The sequence below is a fragment of the Rhinolophus hipposideros genome, assembly GCF_964194185.1.
Source record: "Rhinolophus hipposideros genome assembly, chromosome: 12".
In the NCBI taxonomy this organism is placed as follows: Eukaryota; Metazoa; Chordata; class Mammalia; order Chiroptera; family Rhinolophidae; genus Rhinolophus; species Rhinolophus hipposideros.
In genome coordinates, this window is record NC_138058.1 from 12882138 (window position 1) to 12893227 (window position 11090).

An 11090-nucleotide genomic window follows, 5' to 3' on the forward strand; every position below is an offset into this window, starting at 1 on the left:
CCTAGAAAACTTTTAGAAGAAAAGATAAGAGAAAACCTTTGGGATCTAGGGGTAGGCAAAAAATTCTTAGACTTAACACCAAAAGAAAAATCCACAGGAGGAAAAATAAATTTTAAATGGATTTTATCAAAGTTAAACATTTTTATTCTGCAAAAGAATATTAAGATGAAAAACCTTCAGACTGAGAGAAAACATTTGCAAATCGCATATCAAGAAAAGGTTAATATTTAGAATATGTTTTAAAAAACCATTCTGAAACCAACAATTTAAAAAATCCAATTAGAAAATTGGTAAAAGAAATGAAGACATAGTTCACTGAAGAGAATATGCAGATGGCAAATAAGCACATGAAAAGATATTTAACATTAGCCATTAAGGAAACACAAGTTAAAACCACAATATATATCAGATTGTCTAGATATAACCACATACCTATCACAATGTCTAAATAAAAAAACAGGAACATCAAATGCTTGTGAGAATGTGGAGAGCCTGATCTCTCATACAATGCTGGTAGGAATGGAAAATGTGCAGAAACTCGGGGAAACAGTTTAGCAGTTATAAAACTAAAGGCAACTGCCATGTAACCCAGCAACTGTACTACTGGGAGTTTAGCCTAGAGAAATGAAGACTTATGTTTTAGTTATGTTCCATTACATGTTACTGTACATGAATGTTTATAGCAGCTTTATTCAGAATAGCCCAACAATGGAAACAAGCTAGATGTCCTTCAAACAAAGCGTGGTACATCCCTACCATGGAATACTACTAGCCATTAAAAGGAACAAACTAATGACATAAGCAACAACCTGGATGAGTCACCAATTTTCCTGAGTGAAAAAAAATCCAATCCCAAAAGGTTAAGTACTGTGTGATTCCACTATAAAACAGTCATAAAATGACAAAATTATAGAAATGAAAAACAGATCACTGGTTGTTGAGAGTTAAGGAAGAAGTGGGGGTGGCAAGGAAGTGGGTGTGGTTATAAAAGGGCAACCTAGTGGATCCTTATGGTGATGGAAATTTCTCCATCTTCACAGTGTCAACGTCAGTGTCCTGGTTGTGGCATTGTCCTATGGTTTTGCAAATGTTATTACTGAAGGAAGAGTACGGGAATCTCTATTGCATGTGAATCTACAATTACCTCAAAATAAAAAACTTTAATTAGAAAGTAAGTAAAGGTTAGCCTTACTACTATATTACAAAATAAGTACAGTAATTGACAAGAAATCCAACCCTGATTAAAGAAGTGCTTTCTTCAGCCCAAGTTTAATTCTGAAGATTAACATGAACTAACGTGGATAAAACACATTTTCCTCACGCACACATGCACACAAACAGCAACTGCAACATGGCCGTCCGGATAGAAAAATGAGGCTTCTCTAAATACACCACAGAGTGGAAAGAGACCTGTTTTGAGTCGTGAAGAAAAATCCTTGTCTAGGCTCTATCAAAGAAACTGGTTGTATAACTTTGGACACATCACCTAACCTCTCAGGCTACAATGTGAACTCTGCTCCTATAACCTAAACTTCCAATTCAGGAGATTGCTTAGACCAGTAGTTCTCAAACTTTTTGTCTCAGACTCCCAAAGAGCTTTAGTTTGCATGGATTACGACCATTGATATTTAAGTATTAAAATTAAAACAGAAAAACTTAAAAAGACAAGTATACACAGGGACACATTCCATTAGCCCTCAGAAGAGTGAGGTCACTACACCATGCAGCCTCTGGAAAACTCAATGTACACTCATAAGAGAATGAGTGTGAAAAAGGCAAAAAGCAGTGTGGTATTGTTAGGAATATAATTGTGACCATACTTTGAGAACGACTGGCTTACTATCACATGAGATAAATAGATAAAAATTATTTGAAAGGTAAAAAACACCAGACAAATCAGTCACACATATTCTGTCAATGTACAAGGGTGCCAAGGCAAAAGTAAAAGGGGGAAAGCCCTTAAATCCTAACGGAGGAAAACTTGGATAACCAGACAGTTGGGTAAAATGAGGAAGCAAACCAGGACTCCAGTGAGTAAAAACTAAGGGAAATGGGAAGTCCTAGCCACAGCAATCAAACAAGAAAAAGAAATAAAAGGCATCCAAATTGAAAAGTAAGAAGTAGGGGTGGACGGGTGGTTCAGTTGGTTAGACCATGAGCTCTGGGCAATGGGGGCTGCTGGTTCATTCCCACATGAGCCTCGAGCGAGCTGAGCCCTCTGCAACTAGAATGAAGTCAATGAGCTGTCGCTCAGCTCCCAGGTGGCCAGATGGCTCAGTTAGTTGGAATGCAGGCTCTCAACCACAAGGTTGCCCGGTTGGACTCCAGCAAGGGATGGTGGGATGCGCCGCCCTCCCCCGCCACAACTAACAATGGCAACTGGACCTGAAGCTGAGCTGCGCCCTCAACAACTAAGATTGAAAGAACAACAACTTGACTTGGAAAAACGTCCCGAAAGTACACACTGTTCCCCAATAAAGTCCTGTTCCCCTTCCCCAATAATAATAATAAAAAAAATCTTTAAAAAAGGAAGAAAAGGAAGAAGTAAAACTCATTATTTGCAGATGACACCAAAAAACTATTAGAACTGACAAATGAATTCAGTAAAGTAGTAGGATACAAAATTAATATTCACAAATCAGTTTTATTTTTATACACCAATAACGAATTATCAGAAAGAGAAATTAAGAAAACAATCCCATTTACAACTGCATCCAATAATAATAATAAATATGTAGGAATAAATTTAACCAAGAAAGTAGAAGACCTTTACTCAGAAAATTATAAGACATTGAAGAAAGAAATTGAAGCAGATATAAATAAATGGAAGCATATACTGTGCTCATGGATAGGAAGAATTAACACTGTTAAATGTCCATATTACTCAAAGCAATCTATAGATTCAATGCAATCCCTATCAAAATACCAATGGCATTTTTCACAGAACTAGAACAAATAATTCTAAAATTTATATGGAACCACAAAAGACACCGAATAGCCATAGCAATCTTGAGAACAAAGTGGGAGGTATCACGCTACCAGATATCAAACTATATAGTACAAGGCTAGAGTAATGAAAACAGCAATGGTACTGGCATAAAAACAGATACATAGATCAATGGAATAGATTAGAGAGCCCAGAAATAAACCCATGCCTAAATGGTCAATTAATCTATGACAAAAAAGGCAAAAATAGTGTCTTCAATAAATGGTGTTTGGGAAACTGAACAGATACACACAAAAAAATGCAACTAGACAACATTTTTACATCATATACAAGAATAAACTCAAAATAGATTAAAGACTTAAATGTGAGACTTAAAATTGTAGAAGAAATCACAGGCAGTGAACTCTCTGACACTGTTTTCAGTAATTTTTTTTCTGATATACCTCTTTGGGCACGGGAAACAAGAAAAAATAAACAAATGGGCTTCATCAAACTGAAAAGTTTTTGTATAGCAAAGGAAACCATCAACAAAGTGAAAAGACAACCTACCAACTGGGAGAAGATATTTGCTAATGATACCTATAAGGGATTAATGATACATATAAGGGATTAATATCTAAAATTTATAAAGAACCCATATGACTTAACACTAAAACCAAAACAAAAACCAGTCAAATTAAAAAATGGGCAGAAGACCTGAACAGACATTTCACCAAAAAGGACATATAGATGGACAGTGGACATATGAAAAGATGCTCAACATCACTAATTATTAGAGAAATGCAAATTAAAACCACAATGAGCTATCACCTCACACCTGTCAGAATGGCTATGATCAACAAATCAACAAGTGTTGGTGAGGATGTGGAGAAAAAGGAACCCTTGTGCACTGTTGGTGGGACTGCAAATTGGTGCAGCCACTATGGAAAACGGTGTGGAGGTTCTTCAAAAAGTTAAAAATAGAACTACCTAATGACCCAACAATCCCACACCTGGGTATTTATCCAAAGAAATCCAAAACACTAACTTGAAAAGATATATGCACCCACCCCTGTGTTCACTGCAGTATTATTCACAATACCCAAGGTATGGAAGCAACCTAAGTGCCCATCAATAGACGAATGGATTAAAAAAAAGATGTGGTCCATTTATACAATGGAACATGATTCGCCATAAAGAACGAAATCTTACCATTTGCAACAACATAAATGGACCTAGAGGGTATTATGCTAAGTGAAATAAGTCAGAGAAAGACAAATACCGTATGATTTCACCTATAAGTGGAATCTAAAGAACAAAATAAATGAACCAACAGAACATACTCATAGATACAGAAAAGAAACTGATGGCTGCCCGATGGGAGGGGAGGGTTAGGCTGGGTGAAAAAGGATTAAGTACAAGTTGACAGTTACAAAACAGTGACAGAGATGTAAAGTACAGCATAGGGAATACAGTCAATAATATTGTGAAAACTATGGTACCAGGTGGGTACTAGACTTATGGGGGGCTCACTCTGTATATTATATAAATGTCTAACCACTATGCTAAACACCTAAAACCAATGTGAAACGATACTGAACATCAATGGCAACTCAAAAACAAAAATTAATTTACAAAGCGAGGGAAATGTATACAACTCTTCAGTGACCACTGCTATTATATTAATCTGCGCTGTGCATTCAAAAATCATTATGAAAGTGATGCACCCACAATCACTGTTCCAGTTTAACTTCTGGCAAAGGCGGGGAAGCCACGCGAAGACTCCCGGCCACTCCTGCCTGGCGCTGAGCGAGCAGCGAGGGGCGCGCCGGGCGCTCCCGGGTCCGGCAGCACCGTGCACGCCTCCCCCGGCTGCAGCCCAGGGAACCGGAGCCCTCTTCCCCGCCGGGTCGGGACGGCCCGCCGCGAGAGCCCAGGGGGACCGGGAGTCGCGGAGGGGCGCAGGTCGCGATCGCCGCCCGGACCGGACGCAGCCGGCGCTCCCAGCGCTGAGCTCCGGGCTGAGGAAGTTACGTTGGGACCCTGGCAAGGCGGCGGGGGGTGGGGGTCCTGGGAGTCAGGCCCCGGTGGCGGGGAGGGCGGCGCAGGGGGCGTGAGGCGTCCGGCGGACTCACCAGGTGCCGAGGCACCCCAGAGGTCAGGGTCCCGAGCGGGCGCTGGGACAAGCGGGCTGCGGTCCAGCGAAGCGGCGGTCTCCGCCCTGGCCCCCGAGCAGCGCGTCCCAACGGCGGAGGGAGCTAAGGGGGCCGAGGAGGGCTTAATGCGCGGGGCCGGCCTCCGCTGGCGGTCCGGGAAAAGGGAGGGGCCGAGCCGGGTGGCCTGTGACGCACGGCCGCGGTGGGCGCGTCTCACTGGAGGCCCCTCCACGGTTTGTCGGGCAAGTCAACGCAGGGGGCAGGTGACTGCAGGAGACTGGGGACGTGAGACAGAAGTTGCGAAGCAGTAAGGGCAGTACTCCTCAGGCAGCCTGCGCGCCTGGCGGTAACAGCGATTGAAGACCGCGCGAGGGCCGGAAGTGGGCGGGGCATGGGGGTGGAGCCAGCCTGGTTGGCGCGCAGTCTGCGGGAGCCGAGATTGCGGCCCGCGCGGGGACCGGAAGTGGGCGGGACGGGGGCGGGGCAGACGGGGCGTGTTCGCGCGGGGCGCGGCCCCACTGGAGCGGTGGCGGAGGCTCTGGCGGCTGGCGCGAGGCTCAGATCCTGACTCTCCTGCGGGAGTGCAAGTTCGTCCGAAGCCCGCACCTGGGAGCGGGCCACGATGGGGCCGGGTTGAACCGCCCGCCACCAAACGAGCAGCGTGGCCACGGATGGAGGGGCCGGCGGAGCTCAGCCCCGAGGCGGTGCTACGTTTCCTCTCGGAACGCGGGGGTCGGGCCCGGCACGCCGAGCTAGTGCAGCACTTTCGGGGCGCCCTGGGCGGTGAGCCCGAGCAACGCGCCGGGGCCCGCGCCCGCTTCAAGGAGCTGGTCAACGCCGTAGCCACGGTGCGCACCGACCCTGCCGACGGCTCCAAGTACGTACATCTCAAGAGGAGGTTCTGCGCGGGCCCAGTGTCCCCCGAGGCCGCGCCCCCCCGGGACCTGCCCCGCATCTCGGTGACCGCAGAGCCAGAGCCCCGCGGCGGCGACCCCGAGGCGCCCGATGACCCGGCCGAGAGCCGGGAGAGCGGCCTGTGCCCGGAGGCGGCGTCCATCGTGGCGCCCCCGGGGCCGGGCTGCGAGCCGGGCGATGGCGAGTCCCCCGCCGCCGCGATCGGGCCGCCAAGCCTGGCCAGAGACAGTCCGAGAGGGCCGCCTCTGAGCGGCGGCGCCCGGAGGAAGGACTCGCTGCGCGTCGCAGCCGCGGCCTCGGCCCCGGAGCCCAGCGAGGACCTGGAGCCCCCGCCCCACGGCTGCGAGGAGGTGGACGGGGGCAGCTCCCCTGGGGGGGCCACCACCCCACGGTCTTCTCGCCAGAATCTCCTGGACCTTGTGATGGGCAGCTCCCCGCAGCTGAAGAGGAGCGTCTGTCCTGGGGGCAGCAGCCCTGGGTTCTCCTCTGCGGGAGGACGCGGCAGAGGCGGGGCCGACTCGGATAGCGCATCTGTTGCTTCGTCGTCGGCCGAGGAGGAGAGCAGCAGTGGGAGCTCGGTGACGCTAGACCCTCTGGAGCACGCTTGGATGCTCACAGCCTCCGAGGGCAAGTGGGACAGCCTGGAAGCGTTGCTCACGTCTGAGCCTGGCCTGCTGGTTAAGCGGGACTTCATCACCGGCTTCACCTGCCTGCACTGGGCCGCCAAGCACGGCAAGCAGGAGCTCCTGGCCATGTTGGTCAACTTCGCCAACAAACACCAGCTGCCGGTGAACATCAACGCCCGGACCAGCGCCGGCTACACCGCCCTGCACTTGGCAGCCATGCACGGACACGTGGAGGTGGTGAAGTTGCTGGTGGGGGCCTACGATGCGGACGTGGACGTCAGGGACTACAGTGGGAAAAAGGCCTCGCAGTACCTGAGTCAGAGCATCGCGGAGGAGATCAAGAACCTGGTAGGAGCCATGGATGAGGACGATGCAGAGAGCGCTACCGGCAGCGGGGGTGGGCGCTGGAGGCTGTCAAAGGTGCTCCCTTCGCACCTCATCACCTACAAATTCTCCCACATCCCGGAGGATGGAGGGGACCACCACCACCACCACCACCACCATCATCACCACCTCCACTTGGCTGAGGGATGGGCTGGAGGCAAAGCAAAGGACCCAGGTCGCAAAGCTTCAGGCATCTCTAGTGGGCGAGTAAAACCCAGACTCAACAAAATCCGCTTCCGAACCCAGATCATCCACACCACACCCTCTTTCAGAGACCGGGAGCAGCCCCTGGAGGAGGGGGAGGAGGAAGAAGAAGAGGACCGGTCTCTTAAAGGCCAGTCATCCTCATTCAAATTGAGACCAAAGTCCAATGTATTTGGGTAAAAATAATTTCTTCTAGAAAATTCTAAGGTTAATTTGCATTCCGAGATAGAATTCTAAATGTAGGCAAGCAAGTGAGACCAGAAGAAATTTAGGCTAAATTCCCCATTCTTAACTGGAGGGTTGGAATGGGTGGGCAGAAATTCCCCCTAGCGTTCTGGGTGAGGTGGACTTCCAAGTGATTCATCAAACCTTGCCCTAGGCCTCTTTTCCCCATGCTATCCCTCTACCCTGAAGTCCCTTTTTCTAAGGACTAGAAATGTGTCTAAATTGGGGGTACAGAATTGATGGTTTGAAGATTCATTTGATGTAACTATTACTGGATGCCATGCAAAGTAAGGAATATTGCACTTTTAGGTATCTGTTTTTTAAAGTGGTTACTCTACCAAGAGCAACAACAAATGTAGTGAAACTGGTACTAGTATTTGTAAGTGAACTAAACTACGTTCTGTCCTATTGTTTTTTATTATTAATTGTATTTGGTTTTTAAGATACTACTGAAGGGCAGGTCAGAATTGAAATGCAAAAGCACTAATTAGAGAGTAATGTGAATAAAAATGGGAATCCTGTTGGTATCCTATTTGTATTGTAACTAGTGTTCAACTATTTTTTTAAAAAAGCAATTTCAGCTTTAATCACTGAACTAAAGAAATAGGCAACATTCACTAATTGAGTTTCCTCTTAACTATCTCTAAAACCACAGCACTCAGTATTAAGGTACATTAGTAATAACTACAAAGATTTTTTAATTAAACACTTTTAACAACCTATGGTACTTTTAAGTAAAATATTGCTTCTGGTACTGATTCTCACTAACTTGTTTTGCTATTCTAAAAGTCTAAATTTGCTGAAGTTTTTATTCTGGGGTTATATAGCAATTGGTTTTCTTTGACATGATCCTATTTGATGGTGCTTAGAGTTGAATTGCCTACAGAAACTTTTTGGTTTAGATGATTAGCAAATATTGGCATAAATCTTAGTGAGTCTATGCTTCTATGAAGTAATTATTAAATCAACTTAATGACTGTCACGTAAGGTACACTTTTTGTTTTCCTAGTAAAACACACTCATAGTCTCTATGCTTTGTAGCAATATTTTGCAAATGTTTAAAATACTAAATTTTTTCAATTTTCTAATGTTTTCTTAAATCTATTAGAGACATACAGTGAAGTTACTGAAAACCTGGCTAGTAAATCTACCTACTTAAAAATAGCACTTTATAAAGAGAAAAGAGAAGAGATGGTACTATTTCTATATTTAAATGCTGCTGGCTATTGAATTCCTTTGTCGTATAAATGAAAAATACAGTTCATTAAAATTAGAGACTTACATGTTCTTAATTACATTCCATTCAAATATGTTAGGGTAAGTGTTTTATAATCACTGTAAAATTTAACTCACAAGCATATTAAATCTATGGTAACAAGATTCAAAACAACTCATGGGAGACTAATTCCAGCAAGTCCTCCCTTAGTCTTTCTGGTCTCATAATTGCTAAAACAAAAGTACCTATAGCCTATAGAGATTAAGGGGTGAGTTAACTTGCAGAGTGAATGAACCAATAGATGAATAGCACAGAACTGTGGTCTTTAGTGAGGTGTTGGAGCTTTAATTTCCCAAGTCATAGAAACTGGTAACAAGTTTGTCACACTTCTCTAGATAGTAATTGAATTAGTTTAAAATTAATGAAAAACATCCACAAATATCCATAAGATATATAAACTATTACCTATTTGTGTGCCTTTATTTTTGTTTTAGGATTATGGAAATGGGCCATGTACATTTGAGAAGCACTTTTATCCATACATATGGGTGGAAAATACTCTAATTTTGTATAAATTAAAAATAGGTTCCTTGAAGCTGAAAGCAGCCATTTGTTCTGAATCACACACATTACCTGTGTCTAGTGCAGAATAAGCTATAACTTCCCATTGAGGAATCTTACCATTCATTGACATGTAAAGCTAAAGTGAACTATACAAAGCAGACACTTCAGAATCATCTGAATATTCTATTAAACAGTATTAATCTCTTAAATGTGTGTGTTACTAATTAATTGCACAAAATCTATAATTTGCCAAATATTTAGAGATTGAGCCAATACTTCATTTAACTTGCTTTTCACACTAAATATTTTTTTTCCAATAAAATATACTTTAATTTTCAAAAATCATTCCTATGGGGAACCACTTGTAGCATTCCTTGCCATGATGTGCTTGTGTAGCATTTTCAGCTACTTAACTCTAGATTCCTTTTGTTTTTCAATTTCTAAATTGAGAACATAAAGAGCAAATGATTTGTGTAATTTGATATTTGTGGAGTTATATTTACCATTAATGGAAATCATGTCAGTTACTTAGATGTTTGTTGATATAAAACTGTGTGGTTAGAAAACCCAAGCATGTCCATGTGTTTCTTATTGATACACTTGAAACTAGTGAATGTGTGGAACAATTCTCTTTACTTTTATGGTATATAAAATGCAGCTAGCTTATATAACTTGAAAATCTGGTACTATTTTGTTCATGCGTGAAGTCTTGGAGTCCAGGATTGCCTTGTCTCTTATTTTTTAAATAAGTGAAATTTTGGAAGTTTAGAATGTAAAATTTGTAGTTTGTTTTGTCAAAATAAAAGATTCACACTAGATTTTTTTGCTCCAATAGTCTAAATCTCCATAGTCCTTTATAATTTTTACCTGTATCATGTTTTACAGTTCATACAATGCTTTTCGAATTTTCAATTTATGTGATTTCTTTCCTGTCTCTTAATGTTACTGGTCCTATAGCCATATATCCCTAATTTATAGATGAGGAAATGAAGGTTGATGGCTGTTCAGGGTCACAAAGTAAATGGCAGTTAGTAAGATCTTAAGATTGCGAACTTTTTCACATCTTTTTTGTACTTCAAATGGCACCAGTGATGAGGAATCGACTTACAGAGAAGGCAGTACCTCCACTACTACCTTAAAAAAAAAAGTCTGGTTCCTGCACACGCCATCTACCATAAATTCTCCCTACTCAGACCAGATCTTCAGAAAGGTGTGGGAATGCCTTTTTTCCTCCATTTTCTTCAATAGCCATCAAGTTCTGGACATTAACAAATTCATTTCCTCGTTAAGTCTGCCTTTGACCTTTATTTTAACAAAATTTACCCTTATGAGATGGCATAGGGATGTGGGAATCCTTGATATAATTGTCTGCCATTGCTCTCTCTTGGGAAGATCCCATTATGATTGTTGCTGGGATTTTTTGTTATTGCTGTTCATTTATAACAACTTATGAAACATTTTCCAGTATAACTGAAGGACTAGATAAGTCTAGTTTCTGTTTCTAAAATGACTTCTTTTGTTAGAAGTACGTATCTTGAAAGGATTCATTGAGCAGTTCATTTGAAGATATTGTAATTTTTCCTAGTGAAAAATTGTTTTTTATTTTGCTAAATAAATGGCATTACTTGGAGCTTCTTGTATATTAATCCTAAAAGTAAATACTCTGGGAATTTGCTGCAAAGCATTATTCCTTCAAAGATGAGTCAAATTTTCATGAAATACTTAATATTAGAGGACTAGAAGATGACACTTATAAATTTGTTTTTTGAGATATAGCAGTCGAGTTGTTTGCATCACTATCCACTTTTTTTCCCTCTGAAGAACATCATTTTCATGTTACCATACTTATTTTTCTTTAATCTTCTCTTTAAATG

At 43.1% G+C, this 11090-nt stretch overlaps 2 protein-coding genes across 4 annotated transcripts in view; one reads left to right on the plus strand and one right to left on the minus strand.

The window, feature by feature from the left end:
* SEPTIN10 (septin 10) overlaps positions 1-5458 on the minus strand; it is a 62654-nt gene extending 57196 nt beyond the window's left edge. The window contains exon 1 of one of the 3 annotated variants that reach the window (XM_081069675.1): positions 5062-5150. The gene's annotated coding sequence lies outside the window, so the exon portion shown is untranslated. Of the gene's footprint in view, positions 1-5061 lie in introns of all 3 variants that reach the window. The other 2 variants (XM_081069673.1, XM_081069674.1) reach the window with 2 other exon arrangements.
* SOWAHC (sosondowah ankyrin repeat domain family member C) lies at positions 5368-10839 on the plus strand. Its single transcript, XM_081069672.1, has one exon. The coding sequence runs from the start codon at positions 5754-5756 to the stop codon at positions 7389-7391; it is 1638 nt and encodes a 545-aa protein (XP_080925798.1). The 5' UTR covers positions 5368-5753; the 3' UTR covers positions 7392-10839.
* The last annotated feature ends 251 nt before the right edge of the window (positions 10840-11090 follow it).

What these genes read in the sequence shown, in the direction of transcription:
- SOWAHC (XM_081069672.1), top strand. Translation starts at nt 5,754, where the DNA reads ATGGAGGGGCCGGCGGAGCTCAGCCCCGAGGCGGTGCTACGTTTCCTC.